Consider the following 15063-nt stretch of genomic DNA (forward strand, 5'->3'; position numbering starts at 1 on the left):
AGCTTCGTTGGAAGGTAGGCTAAATTTCAGTTTTCACTTCGTACACCACGTGGTTACGCGCTCTGGGCACAAAACTAGGGCGTGATGAAAGCAGCGCCCTTTTGGACTTTGCTTGACGCCGCGCACACGAGCTGCTCCCTCTCTAAACCACGAAAGCGCGCGCGAAATTTTCGTAGCAGTGTCAAAGCGTGCGGAAAACCCTCGAGCAGCGCGCTCTTCTCTCACAACACAAGCCCTCTCGGGACCCGTTTTTTTCACGGAGTTAGCCGATGGGCGGAGCTTGACGTCGTCCGACGTCACAAAACAAAAATCTAAATAATGTTGTCGCGCTTGCCGCGACCTACCGCGGCCGGAGAACGACCGGCCAGATGTGAGATGAGCCGAGTCACCGAGTTGCGGAAACTAGCCACAGCTAGCCGAGCCATGCCGAGAGGCCAGGCAGGGTATGTCTGAGCGCGCTGTCTGGCGCTGTTCAGCCTTAGTAATAAAAATTAAGGGGTGCACATGAGTCTCCTTACGTGCAGAAATTCGAAAGCCCCAGCACATATCTCGAAGATGTGTTGCCAAGAGAACTTGCATTAACTAGGCGCGCCTTTACTCAGCTTCAAACGTCGAAATACATGATGGAACAGTAAGTGATATGACAGTATTTAGTTGCAGAACTCTTTCAGGTTGCGGGACTTGCATTACTGTGCTCCGGGCACTTGCGACGGGCTGTAGACAATTCACTTGTGCAGGCACTCCTTTCAGCTAGTTCCTGGCTGCCAGGAACACCAAAACATTATCAGAAGGAAGAAAGCTTAGTGAACCACGGTTCAAGACAAGACAAAAGGATGTCAAAAAGTGTTCACAGTCATGTAACTACAAAGCAGCAAGTTCAGTGCTTATACAGCTATATTAAATGTAATATGTGCTTGTTCCCTTTGCTGTTTCCCCGAGAAAACACCCGTCAATAAAAACCAGTGAATCTGGCTGTAAATGGATTTGACTGAACGACTTTCACGTGAGGCAGCCCGAGAGCAATAGGTTAAAATAAAGTTTGTATGCCATTCCTTATGAGCCAAAACTCGGCTATACATGCTGCATACACAGAGTAATTGAAGAGGTACTGATATGAGGTTTACACGAGTTCAGTGCCTGTTTGCTGTCTTCAGATCCCTTTACATAGAGTACATTGGACCTGATCCATTGTCAACAAATAAGATTGGAGTTGTGAACGCAGGACCTCTTCTTCCCTGGAGATTTGTCTGAAGACTGCGGAGAATGAATGCCAGTGCACTGAAATCTGCTTTAGCTTTCTTCTCTCCGATAACTGAACAAGCATTCCACTGCATTTCATGACTCATCGGGGAAGCTATACAAAGCTGCATTTATTTTATTCTATTTTTATTTTATTCAGCACTGCCGGCAACCTTTTGGCAGCTAAGACAGGAACAATTACATAGCATTTCAAGTTATATTTTTTACAAATCATTGTCATACTATAACAAGAAAAATACAAAAACAACAAAATTATACAGCGAAAAATCAACATTTATTAGCAAATTTTGGCACTTCTGAAATAACAAGGAATGCAAAGCAATCACAAGTAAAGAACAACGGCTGCTAAAATAGATTCGGACATTGACAGGCACCTTATTTGGCAACCCGTTCCACTTGCAATAGTCCTTGGGGGGGGAAAAAGGAACTGGTGTCCGCATTGGTCCGGTATTGAGGTACCAAAATCGCCTTGTGTTTCATCTGGGTTGGTCATGACGTGTTAAACTGCATGTATGTCTGGAAATCTAGTTTTATCTGGTTGTAAACGATGTTGAATATCATTTTTAGGCATTGCAACTTTCACCGATTCGAGTGCGCAAAGACCGGACGGTTTTTAAACATCTGATACGGAGACCTGCCCAGGTATATTCAAAGCATGCTGTGCAAGGTGTGAATGATATTTTTTTACTGTGTTACCACGGTGACAGCCTGGGACGACTGCAGGGAGTGGCAGAAAAAGGCCATTGTGGGGAATTATCCAAGTAGCAGGTTAGAGTGTGTGATGAATTGAGAAGCACCCTCTGTGCTTCATTAAATGTGTCCATGACACTGCTATATGAATTAGAGGAGCAGCAACCCAAAGTCTGAAGAAGTACATTAATGCACCCACCAACTAACCCTGGATGCTTCCAGCAAAGATGAGCGTGACAACTCAGCCGCAGGCATGTGGCGTCGTCGCTGTACAAGCTTACATGGCATGATAAGGGGAGCACGTGAACAGAGGAAAAGTTGAATTGGTACAGCTGCCACTTCCTGACACACAGTGTGACTAAATAACAATGAAGCCTGAATCGCGTTAGCAGGTGGCTATGCACTACAGCCTTGCCGAGAGGTCCAGGTGCAGTGCTAGAATGGTCTCGTTTAATAGGAGAGGCCCACAAGCCGAGGTGGACAGATGCAGTAGACTGATTTCTTGACGTAGCAAGGCTCAAGCAGGGAGTAAGCCTTAATAGAGATGCAGGCAAAGCTTTCAAGCTTCCTGTAGTTCTATTGCAGAACACTCTGGTGGTTCACCAAAACTGAGGGCATAGTCAAGATGATAGGATTATTACCATGTCAAAAATTGTCCCATCTGTTGACTCTTAAGCATAAGAAGGTTCAGCCTTGAGGGAGAAAGTATCTCATGATGGTGGTTAAACTGGGCCAAGAATGAATAAGAAATCTTGAATTGCATCCTCCTATCCTCCATCTTCACTATATGAATAATGTGTTCTCCTAATAAGCCACACACCTAAGAAATGCGGTACAGCTGGTCCCATAGCAACCACTTTTACTGGTAAATACCTACTGTAGTGGCTCAGGCACTCCACTGTTCAGCATGGCATTGCAGATTAAATCCCAATTGAGGTGACAACATTTCAGCCAGGACAAGATGCGACGATTCTTCTATTTTGTGCAATGACAGCGCATTCTAGACCCTCTAGTCATGAAAATTTATCCTGAGCCCTGTACTATGGCATCTGTCATGGCCAGGTGCTTTAAGCTCCAGATATCATTGCTCCTTGTTTGTGAAATTTTCCTCTTGCATCATGGTGCCCCACTGAGCGATTCCTTATTCTAAGGGGTTAACATTAATGGTCTTGCGCAGCTCATCTGCCTGTTTCCCAACACGGCCTCTAGTACGCCAGTGCTCCTTGTTCGTCCTTTGTTTGCAAAATCTTAGGTGCTGCTCGTACAGCATCCTTCTGTGAAGCGTGGGATGCTTGGCCTGAACAGCCTTTTGTTGGGGAGTTTCTGATGAACAGACCGCTGGTAGACGGAACTGATTGTGCAAGAAGAGAATAGGCTTCCTCCAGTTTTTCCGCTGCTTTGTCTAGAGCTGAAGAATCGCTGCAGTAAAAAAGGAGACTGCCACACTTCTCCATTATGCTTCGAAAGTTGTTTCGCTTCATCTTCAGCTGATTCGAAGAACATAGAGGTATGCTGAGAGCTGTCACTTCATGTGAACTTGCTCCTCCTCCATGCCCTTCCTGGCTGTCTGGTTCGTTTTTTTGGTCATCAGCAGTAGCACAGGCTGTCACAGCAACATGAGGCCGATTCAGGTAGCTTTCAGGAAGGTCAGAAAATGAACTCTCGGTCAGCCTCAACACTGCACAAAAGTGCTTGCACGGAAACTTTGTTGCTGCAAAATCCATGCACGTGCAGTTCGGCCCTGCAAAATCCACCGTGTGCCAGCTGGATGACGACTGCGACTGTACGAGGTACTGCCCTACCGCAGATTTTCTCTTGATGTCTTCATGCGTGTACTCGCATGCAGTGAACATCCTCTGCATTACATGCTTAATAAAAGCTGGTGGCCGGTTGTGCAAATATTCTGGGATGTTGTTTTTGTATGTCCGGTACGATGATGACAGGCTCATTACCTTCCTTTGGTGCTGATGTTGTCTGTCAGGCAGAAATTGCTTGACAAGTGTAGAGATCAGCATTGCCAAAGACTTTCTGCCATGGCTGTTTTTGATGTAATACTGCTTCAAGATTTTGTTTTGTGCTTCAGTGCCATTATTTGTCGTCAGCACTACATCATAGCCTAACCTATATGCACGCACCCACATTTCTTTCACTCTCAGCCAATGTGTGTCAATGTAACATCTGAATTTTTCATTTTCCCAATGCCGAGATGCTTTGAGATCATTAATACATTGATTCATTTCTTCCTCAGAGGTTGCATTGGCTATTCTTCGCAGCAGAAAGAGGACATCTTTTGCAACAGTGCAATTCTCGGACCTGTTTAGCCACCTTCCCCATGCCTGCTCTCTATGAAAATCACAAATTGTGATTTGGCTTTGGGGGAAGCTGCTCTGAAGTGCATTGATTTCTACCTGACTGTAGTCAATCATCAAATACTGCGGATTGAAGTCGGGGCACCACTGCCTGAACACTTCAAAGGCCTCTGCGACGCAGGCACTCGTTTCAAATTGCGTTATGAAAACACCGGCACACATGTAGCCTTGTGCTGTCTTCACGACAATGAAGAAAAGTGGCAGAGCATAGTCTGTCGTTTTGTTCCTTGCATCCAGGCATGAAACTGATTGTCCATATTTTATGAGCATTTCATTCATAAATTTTGACTGGTAACAAAACAGTAGCGTTTCCTCGCATTCCTGCTCCATTTGCTCCAAAACGTCATCACTTGGAAGGCTATTGATTTGTTCAGTTTTCTTCTGATACTGTCTGTAAAAGAATTTGCTATCAGGCTCCTCTCTCTGATATTTATCAATTAACTGCTTAGCATTTTCTTGATCAAAAGAGCTAAACCTATCTCTGCGAAGAGCAGCCTGTATGTGGTTGTGTATGTCTTCTTGTGTTGGGAAGAATGCTCTGCAGCTTCTTGATGGCTTGTTTTTCCCTCCAAACAGAACGTCTTGTACGTAATAGTCAAGACACTTTTTCACTTCCTGTACCGATGTCACGCCCTCACAAACAAGGTCCTGAATTCGTGCCGACACAGCTTTGTTTACAGTCTGGCTGAAGCCTGCCATTTCACCAAATTGGTGAGCATGGTGGAAACTCATGGGCGAGATTGCCACATAGATGCGCTGTTCGGTTCTGCAGTTTACATGGGCCTTTTGCTCCTCAAGTTCTCTTATTTTTGCCGCCTTCATTTGCAGAGATTTTCCTATCCCTGTGTGTTGAGGGATGTCAACCTGAAATGCAAGCAGAACAATGAACACATAAAAATCTTATCACAATAAGAGTTCAACACAATAAAAGAAGCTCACTCTTTTATGTGGAAAAGATCCTTTCTGACAAATTAAACAGCAAAATAATTAATTTATCAGGGGCCAAGTGAAAGAAATGTGGTTTAGCATGAATTTTCTAAATGCCTTTGTTCATGCCTCCAATGACATTAACTAGGCTTGCTTTTTCCACATAGCAATTCTTGTTAATCGATTAGGATGAACTCGAGGTTACAAGAAGGTTTTATTATTACAAGTAAAAGAAACTGATTTAATTTGTTTTCCTGTTCAACAGGATCACTAAACTTAGCAAACAAATGATTATTACAAAAGGCCTGGCAAGTATAAAGATGAGAATGTGCAAATTGTGTGTTGCAGTGAAAGCAGAGCATAAACTTGATTTTTTGGTATTAATCAACTTACGGTACAATCTGGTGCATGATCATACTATGTGGATACATAAATGGTCATGATAAAATATGCATATTCAATGCCGAAGCTTTATGCTTTAGTGTAGGAAGTATTATAAATTAAAATCTAAGGCAAAGCACATAGCTGAACTTTTAAACACATAAAAAGAAAAGGCTAAGGCCTGACACCTGGTGCAATATCCAGCGAGAGCTACTGCTTCTTCCGCATCTAATTATTATAACTGGTGCTTCAGTGAGGTGCTATGAGGAGCTTCGCATAAACAGCTCTTGCTGTAAAAGAGAAGCGTAAAACCATAGGCCATAGTTTCAGCAAAAGAGCTGTACACTGAAATTTTGAAAAGTCTATTGGTCAAAGTATTGGTCTGAAATGTGTCTGAAAATGCTGTGCAGTATGTTCTGTGTACCTAATTATAAATTTATTCTTCTTGTTTTTCCAACTCGGAGATAAGACTTGTGCTTCACTGCATTGTTCAATAAAATGCGTGAATAGTGGCCAACCTTGAATTCTGGGTACATGCTGATCCACTTTAGATGCATGCTTGCAGTGCACCCCTTCTTCTTGGTTCCTTGCAGCTTGATCTTTTTTTTTTTTGCAAAAGACTTCGCTGGACCAGTCAGTTGGATCTTGTGCCTAAAAGCATAGCCACACATGAAAATTACCACTGTCTGTGCACGTTATTGCAATGAAATCAGTACCTTACTGCAGATTTTATGTAGTTCATATGCACAGGGTCTGTATGTTTAGCTAGAGGATTTTAAAAATTTTCTGCCTCCAAAACACTACCCTATTTGTAACCAGAAAGTTGCAAAACGTTATGGTCTGTTTTGCTTAAGAAATGCTTTGATATAGACAGCTGCCTGCGCTGCCCTATATAATTCAGAAACTGCTGTTAACTGACTCCCGTTTGTAGGCAAACAAGGAAATTAGACGGGCAGCGTCAGCTGCTGACATCATTCATAGAACTCGCCCATCTTTCGGGTTGGTGCTCTTTGCCCAGGCTGCCCTTCGACCCTGGATGGTCCTCCATACAATCTCCAATGGCTTCATAACGCGACTATGCATATAAGATGAATTACTGTCGAAACATGGGATTCAGCCCATGAATGCAGGACTTGGGCTGAAGCTAAACTTTAATCACTAAACCGAGACTCATTTTTATAAATACTTAATATAATCATTTGCTTAACGAAAACATATGCCAAATGTGTCATCAGCCTGCACACAATTAAATAAAAAATAACTGCACCAATGATTGTTATTTTCATTATTACTCTACAATATTGTTTGGATCACAAGGTGCTTACAGTGCTAGTGCTTTCCCATTTGTCCTTATGGTGACCAATTCCAAGCACACAGTCCTTGTCCACTTGTCGGACGACTTGAAACGGCATGTCCAGAGAAACAGGCACTGTACCCCGGTTTGAAGAGAACATCAGTTGAGCTGGGTAAAGGGAAAAAGTACACTCTGAGAGACACCAGTTAGACTTAGGGGCCCTAGGGGTCCGTTTGGGCGCGACACGTTGCAGGAGGAAGATGAGGCGTAGGCAAACTTCTCGGCAGAAATGTACAGCTTGGTTTATCTATTAAACCATTTACATATTTTACACATCGACCAGTGTGGTCGCTGCCATCAAGAACGATCAGGAGCGTCAGGCCAAAGCTCGCCCCTACGAAACTGTCCTGCCTGACCGACTTGACTCGTGCTACACATAGGGGCTCCTCGTTCTTCGGAACGTGGCCAGCGCAAAGTTTGGCCCTGTCCGTACTCTCACGACTCCGACTCTCCACCAAGAGCCCCTGCCCAAGTCACCCCCTTTTGGTGCCAAAACGCCTCTTTAAATCCGTTTCCCCAGCATCCTGGGGACCATTTTAGCGACCAATCAGGAATGAGCTTCTTAAAGCCAATCGGAGCATTTTCTCTTAAATTGAAGGGACCAATGACACACCGGTGCCCACGAGCTTGTTTGCTCGCGAGGACCGCGAGCATTCCAAGAAGTCGATCGAACTTTTCCACAAACTCCAAAAGCAACATCAACATGACAACAAAATACACACAAGCGCAACTTCCACCAGCCGGTGCTCTAAAAACAGATACAGGGTGGCATCTGAGCCCCGCTGGCCAGAAGCAGAGCAAACACAGCTCATTAACCGACATCCAGCTGCACGACCGTCGCACGTGCACCCAGAGGATGGCCCGCCAGTAGCCTTCCAAGAGAGCTTCATTCTTCAAGCTACGTCCTCAAAGCTTTCTTTGACACTGCGCTCGAAAAGCCATAAAACGGACCTAAACAATGCGCCGGGGCGCAAGACACGCAGGCACTGCGCAGGCATGGAGCGGGTCCCATTCAGGCACCCCTCGCTGCCGTTACTGCTTTTATTTTTTAGCTCGGCAGCCCTCTGCCAGCAGCATTTGCTCTGTTTGTTTTAGAACGGCCGGGCGACCGTCGCCGGACTGTGGGCCACGCGGCGAGCTGCTTAAAAAAAAAAAAAAATCTGCATACAAAGACCAAGTCAGCGGCGCCCGGGGCGAAATGTGGATAACCCATTGCCCCACGGCCCGCAAACCCAACTACATCTACCCAAGAATCTATCTAGCACATAAAACAGGCTAATCACAGCAGCTTGACACTTGCAAAAAAACAAACAAACCAGTGTTCCGCATCTTGCAAATTTTAGGTTCCAAAGATCTTTCTCTGAATTAAGTGACTTGCGGTTTTAGGCAGAGTGAATTGTGCTATGCAACATGACGAAAAAGGTTTTACAACTATAAATTACGACTTCTAACTTTCTGGTGAGAAGTTTTAAGCGTGGATCAACTTGTTTAGATGGCTTGTGCTATATACATATCCTGCTATTATATACGAGAACGATCTCTACTCCCCCCCCCCCCTTTCTTCACCCCCAGAAAAAAAAAAGCAAGAGTGGTTCAGATCTTGTGTATCATTGAAATCCCATTTGCAAGCTGTAAATATTTTGCTGCGTTAATTACTATAACAAGACCGTGACAATAAGATGGCTGATCGAACACACAGCGAGTATAATATTCGGCCAGTTAACGAAGGCGACTCAGGCTATGAGAGGGACATCGTAGCGAAGGGCTCCGGAAATTTCGACCACCTGGGGCTCTTTAACGTGCACCGAGATCGTAAGGCAAACGTGCTTCTAGAATTGCGCCTCCATCGAAATTCGATCGCCGCATCAGGATCGAACCCGCGTCTTTCGGGTCAGCAGCCGAGCCTCATAACCATTAGGCCACCGTGGTGGCTGCATTATACTATATATAAAATGCGTACATATATGTACTCGTGAACATCGCTAGTTCGTCACGTTACATTAGTAGAGCATATATACTTCATACTTCAAGAGTACTCACATGCCCCACACTTGTGATTCGTTGACGACGTCGTAGAAAACTGGACATGAACGGCTGCTAACTTCTTCTCGAACGCTTGCAGCTCTTCATCGGACTGCAAATAGCCAGTCCACTTGTCACCAGTTTTCTTGAGATCTCGGAGGCATTCCTTCATAATCACGTCTTGTGGGTCGTCCGCCGAATCAGGGTCCATCATCTCAAACTTTTACTCAACTCGAAGAGCCGCGCAGGACACTGTGAGCGCGTTTAAAGTTCCGTTTTCAACGCGCGAGAAGCCGCGCAGGACCCACTGTGAGCGCGTTTCAAAGTTCCGTTTTCAACGCGCGCAACACAGGCGCAAGCGCAGAAACAGCCTTTTTATTTTTTTTTTTAACAAATAACCACGTGACCACAACCACGTTTTCTTTTCCTTCTTTTTTTTTTATCTTGGAGTGCCCACGTGACTTTTTGAGGTGACGTCAAGCTCCGCCCATCGGCTAACTCCGTGAAAAAAACGGGTCCCCTCTCACAACGGCTAACAACGGCGTCCATGCACGAGAGGAGAGAGCATAGCGCGCGCGAAGCAAGGTCCTCTCTCAACGGCGCCGAAGCGCGAGCCAGAAAGAACGAGTGCGCGCGCGCGAAACTCGTTTCTTCACATGCGGGCCAGGCAACGCACACAAGTCAGTGGCGAAGCTTGTCGTCCTGCCCGCTCGTAGAGGGCGCTGTTCACTGGCGTCCGCAGCGCCCTCTGGCGCAGGTTGTGTCTCCTATGTGTTCAAAGTTCAAACAAGCGCTTCTTGCCGGCTTCTTGCAGTCAACGTGTTCGGTGCTTTCCAGTCTACACGAAACAGCACAAATGGTTCCCACGATTCGCAGAAGCGGTTACTGCCCAGTTCTCCCTCTTACCGGCGAGAAACACGACAGTCGTGTCCTCATTTGCGTCCGTACTCCTGCATTCCTTCCTCGCTGCGCTGACGGTTAAGTTGCGCAACTCCTACCACGGCTGTCTACGGCTGCCTGACATGTCGCGCCATCTATCCCACTTCTCAATAACCTCAGTGGTGGGGCCAACGGCAGTAGAGGGACCCGCGCCGATTGCCTCTCGCCTTTCTTCCCAGCTGATGTCTCGTTCAATTCCAGCCGCGATTTCAGCTGTTGGTCCGCCCAAGCGTTAAAGGAGCACCTGTTGCATGTAAGTCGATTTCGGCACCCATCGCCTGTTTTGATTTCCAGCAGAACTGGGCGCTGCGCTGCCTCCAACAAGCCGCGGCTGCGACAGCTCGATCGGACGGACACGCGCGTAGGTGGGATTCGTACTGCCCCCACCGCGCGACCGACCTTAGCGCGGGTAGCGCCACTAACGTCGCTCGCGTGACGTCAGCTCAAGGACTCTCGAGTTTGTCGTCTGCTGCAGCCGACGTGTAGCCGGCGGCAGGTTTGCCTGTTCGCTCTGGCATTCGGCTCCGATAAGCGCCGTGCCTTTGAACGTTCCATCCCCTCTCCTTGTTTTCCTTGTCTCGACCAAATATAGTTCGCAAGCATGACTAGCCATTTTATTTGTTTTCTTTCGCTAATGAAGTTTTAGCCATGAGGTTAGAAGAAAAAAATGCAGTTGCATTTCTATGTTGCGGAGTGTCCACGCGTATCAGTCACAGCAGGGGCTTAAACGAATGACACACGGTTGTCCTGGACAGTGTTTCCTAAATGCATCACACAAGCGAATAAGTTAATGCTGGTACAGAGGTCGACTAACAAATAGCACAGCACACACTTTGCCTTGACGGACAGTATAACTACAAAGAGCTTCCGTTTAGATGTGCGCACTTTGCGCGTTTTCGAGCTTTGCTTTTCTGCAGAATATGCACATGCCAATCGCGCGGTGGCTTGCGTCGAATAACTCATAGTTAAGGGGTGTCATGGTGTTGCACCAGTGTCTGAAAAGTCTGCTCTTTATTACGTTCATTATCACGCAATACAAACTATTAGTTCTACCATACTTTCCACTGAGGCACAAAGGTGGCAGTATAAACCATGCGAACTAATGTAATTGTTTGCAGCGCTGAAACGAAATGGCCGTTGTGCAATAATTGTGCTGAGGAGCCTGACTAATCGCCACTAATTAGGGATTCAAGAAAAAATACTATGCTGGCACCACGAATAACTGTAGAAGCAGTTTTTTTTTTTAACTTGGGCACCTAGTACGCAAAAGTGACAGTCCTCAGGAACTTTTCTGTGCCCTATAATGGTAACATTTCTACGCTGCAGTTTTGCAGCTGCATCTAAGAAATGCATGACTGCGCACATTGAAGACCAAGCAGCCATTCACGATATCGCCCTCATCTGATTATTACCATGGACTGCTTGAAAAACGACTGTCGTACTTGAAGTAGGATTACGTGAGATAGCTTTATGTGCTTAGCAAAATTACCTCTGGGCTTGCTTGTGGTACAACGGTTCAGGTAGGAAGAAGTTGCAGACCCCTGTGCGTTACTCTGCTTATCAGATGGCGTTCTGATTGCTGGTGAGCAAAGAGCTAGCGCCCGAAGTGTGTGCATGTCTAGGCACAAAGTAGATCAGAAGACGATCGCTTCGTGGTTAAACAGGCCTGCTGATGATCTTGGTTTCCTTTTGCAGAATGAGTGCGCGCTTGAACATTTCCACTGGTTTATTTGTCACCTTTATGAGCAATATGCTTGTCCGATAAAGGAAGTACATACTTGCTTCCAAGTGGTGCAAAGCAACATAAAATATTGAGTTCATCGCCATTTAGTAGAGGAATTTCCGTTTTAACTGCTACCTCAGAATGGGTACTTAAAGCGAATAATTCCAGTGTCGGACGAAAATGCGTCTCGTCGGTAACACAGCATCACGTGATAATGCACACATTGAAACATCTTGTTTTCTGTTTTTCCCATTTTCTGCATCTAAATTTTCATGTTTTAAAAAAGTGCACTCAAATGAAAGGGTTCTCTGGCGTAGAAGTGACCGGTACAAAGTATTTTTCCGTCATCGTCGCCAGAAAGTCGGGCTGCTGTTAGAGCATCTTCACTGAGTAATCCGGTCCCATTCATAGGTGTGTCGCGCCGAGGCCCAATCTGTTTTGTTAGCAACTGCGGAAAAAGATACGTGTCAGGCAACAGTGCACAACATAAACAAAAACGGCCGTCCTATCCGGGACAGCGGCTGCGCAGTCGCTTACATTGTAACGCTTCCATTCCCAATTTGTGGTGTGAAATCACGGTGCTGGAATCAAGGTGCTTTGTCGAAGGTGACCGGATATTAGTGACCAACCACTTCTGCATAATCTGACTAAGAACCACACTGAAGACCTCGCTGAAGTCGTCGCCCTATGCAACTCTTTGCGTGGAGACATCCGGATCACAGCGTGAGCCACACCAGATCGCTTCCAGGCTGAAAGGCGTCTTAAGAGTGCCTGATGTTTTGGGAGGCCAGTACACATGTACTACTGTCTTTTTAAAATATGCATATACCTATGTGCAGAATTTATTCACTGCTGCATGCAACTCGCTATGCTCTTTTCACGGAACTGACTAAGCATAGGTAAAAGTTCCTCATTATAGCTGCATGATATCGTGACGGGTAAAGAAATGCTTCTGGACGAGACCAGAGAGGAAGCAAGAACACATAGCGGCGAGTGTTTTGGTGAGACGCATGGATGAACGTCAGTAAAAGTAAACAGATTATGTCGAAAATTTTAATTCCTCTTAGTCCAAAGCATAGCGGTAGAATTTATTGGTGCACTATTTAATTCACACAAACACAACTTGGCTGAATAAATTTATTTATTCATGCATAAAATGAAGGCGATGAGATTAAATTTTTTGGCTAAGATTGCCTTCCATTTACGTTTGACGGCACCTGTACGTTTAGCTCTCCGTGCGTCGGGCTGGTGGCTGCTGTTCTACCGCCGTTTTCTATAATCGACGCGTCGGTATATGCAACACATGGGCTTACCTGGGCATACATCAGCCAGAGCTCGAGTTGTCAGTTTCTCTTTACGAAGAACTTTAGTCGCCTTGTTTGTCGTAATAGTCGTGAATTATTATAGAAGGGGGTCACCCATTGTAGTTGCTTGCACTGTCGCTGCACTGTACATGAATGCTATGGGCGTAACGTACTTTCCCTTCAGATTCCTTGTTGCCTCTCGCTTTTCAGTTAGTTCTGTCAATGTATTCAGCTGGGAAAATTCCTGGAGAATTGGGTTCGGGTTACTTTTGGTATGGCTGCGATGGTGCGCCCATTGCTTGCCTATTTATTGTTTCCAACTTCGCTCATTGTTGCCTCGTAAGTCGTTGGAACTGGGCCTGGTATGATATCCTGGGCTGATTCACCGACTGTACGAGCCGTCTTGCCATCTGCGTTCGCGTTTCTGCTCCCCTAGACGAAATGCGTCTGATCAAGTGCAAGGAATTCGCTGCTGCTTTTTTCATCCTGTGGGGCCATTGTGTTCTTTTTCCAGATTTATGGATGTCTAGGCCAAGGACTCTCAGCTCGGGAACCTCTTGTAATGCCTGATTTCCAATCTTAAGCGTTACTCTTTTAGTTGCCAATTGCTCGCATACCGCTGAAAGCGTTTACCTGACCCTTAGTTTTTTTATTCTGTCCATGTGCTGTGTAGCCTCCGCACCAGACATGGAAATTGCGCGCTGATTTATAGAACGAACGCGGCTTAAGGTATGGGGAATCAAGAGGGGGAAACGGACTAAGCCGGGACATCAAATGTGAAAGGCAGATAACATAAGGCCTGTCCAGGGCACGAAGGGAATATGAAGGTAGAGAAAGGCAGCCGGGCGGTACAGAAAGCCACGCAGAGAGATAAGCTTACGAAATTGGCTGGCTTAACCGGGTGTCTCTGCTTTTGCGGCATAGTATTACCAATTTTGGCGAACATCAATAGAGAGGTGAGTCAGGGCGAATAAAAAGATGGTTAACCGATTTCTCGTAGTTAATGTTATAAATATTGCAGCTAGTCACCTGGTTTAAATTGGGCCGTGAGTTAGAAATATGATCCTTAGATTTTTGAACAAAAAAATGAGTTCTCTCTATGTGCAGAACTTATTCACTGCTGCATGCAACTCGCTATGCTCTTTTCACGGAACTGACTAAGCATAGGTAAACGCTCCTCATTGGAGCTGCATGATATTGTGACGTGTAAACAAAAGTTTCTGCAAGAGACCAAAGAGAAAGCAAGACCACACAGCGGCGAGTGGTTTGGTGAGACGCACGGCTGAACGTCAGTAAAATGTAAATAGATTGTACTGAAAATTTTAATTTCTCTGAATACAAAGTATTGCTGTAGAATATATTCGTGCACTGTGTAGTTCACACGATCACAATTTGGCGGAATAAATTTATTCATTCATGCGTAAAATTAAGGCGATGAAATTAAATTGTGTAAGATTGCCTTGAATTTACGTTTGACGGCAACCGTACGTTTAGCTCTCTATGCGTTTAGACACTTGGTAGAAATTAGGCCGTCAGTTAGAAATATGAGCCTTTTATTTTTGAAAAAAAAAAACGGTTTCTCTCGGCGCTGTAGGTCGGTGGCCATGTATTGTGCCCGCAAAAAGCGCGCCTCATTGGCGTGCGCGCAGCAACGCCCATCAGCGCGTGCTTAAGACCCGCGGGTTTCAGAGGGCGCTCGAGGTGGCCAGAGTTTATTACGGCGCATGCACTGCGCGGTAGAAATTCTAGAAACAGGTATGACTATTACTAAAGGCCAGCTACAGAAATCTAATTAGAAGCAGGCATCTAACAGGAACAGGTGAAAAAAATTTAGCTATCCAGCTTGACGCCTGTTTTCTAATGTCCGCCAGCCTTGGTAATAAGCCGCAAAAGGCGTTTATATACTTCAAAAACGCATGGAAAAATCAGTGGTGAGTTTAATTCGCTCGCACACTCGTTATATTGTGGGCATGGGTAACTATAGCGACCGTCCTTATTACACATTAGGGGGGAGGCGTTTGATTTGCAGAACGCGCAGCCAGGCTGGCGGACATGACTGTGGCCTCAGGCACAAGCGTGTGCCGCTAGATCGGA

The 15063-nt window shown here is 45.6% G+C and overlaps 2 protein-coding genes and 1 long non-coding RNA gene across 3 annotated transcripts in view; 2 read left to right on the forward strand and 1 right to left on the reverse strand.

Annotated features, from left to right (window-relative positions):
• The first annotated feature begins 362 nt into the window (after nt 1-362).
• On the forward strand, nt 363-6693 carry LOC144124583 (uncharacterized). Its single transcript, XR_013313236.1, has 3 exons — nt 363-631; nt 4896-5030; nt 6646-6693. It is a non-coding gene; the product is annotated as an uncharacterized LOC144124583 (long non-coding RNA).
• On the reverse strand, nt 5045-9411 carry LOC144124582 (uncharacterized). The gene is made up of 4 exons (XM_077657358.1): nt 9022-9411; nt 6953-7089; nt 6146-6278; nt 5045-5183 (listed from the first exon to the last, which is right to left on the reverse strand). The coding sequence occupies exons 1-4, from the start codon at nt 9215-9217 to the stop codon at nt 5179-5181; spliced, it is 471 nt and encodes a 156-aa protein (XP_077513484.1). The 5' UTR covers nt 9218-9411; the 3' UTR covers nt 5045-5178.
• Nucleotides 9412-10087: 676 nt separating this feature from the next.
• The window catches only part of LOC144124584 (riboflavin transporter 2-like), a 258372-nt gene continuing 253396 nt past the window's right edge, over nt 10088-15063 (forward strand). The window contains exon 1 of the mRNA XM_077657360.1: nt 10088-10195. The gene's annotated coding sequence lies outside the window, so the exon portion shown is untranslated. The remainder of the gene's footprint in view (nt 10196-15063) is intronic.

This window comes from Amblyomma americanum, chromosome 3 (genome assembly GCF_052857255.1).
Source record: "Amblyomma americanum isolate KBUSLIRL-KWMA chromosome 3, ASM5285725v1, whole genome shotgun sequence".
NCBI lineage: Eukaryota > Metazoa > Arthropoda > Arachnida > Ixodida > Ixodidae > Amblyomma > Amblyomma americanum.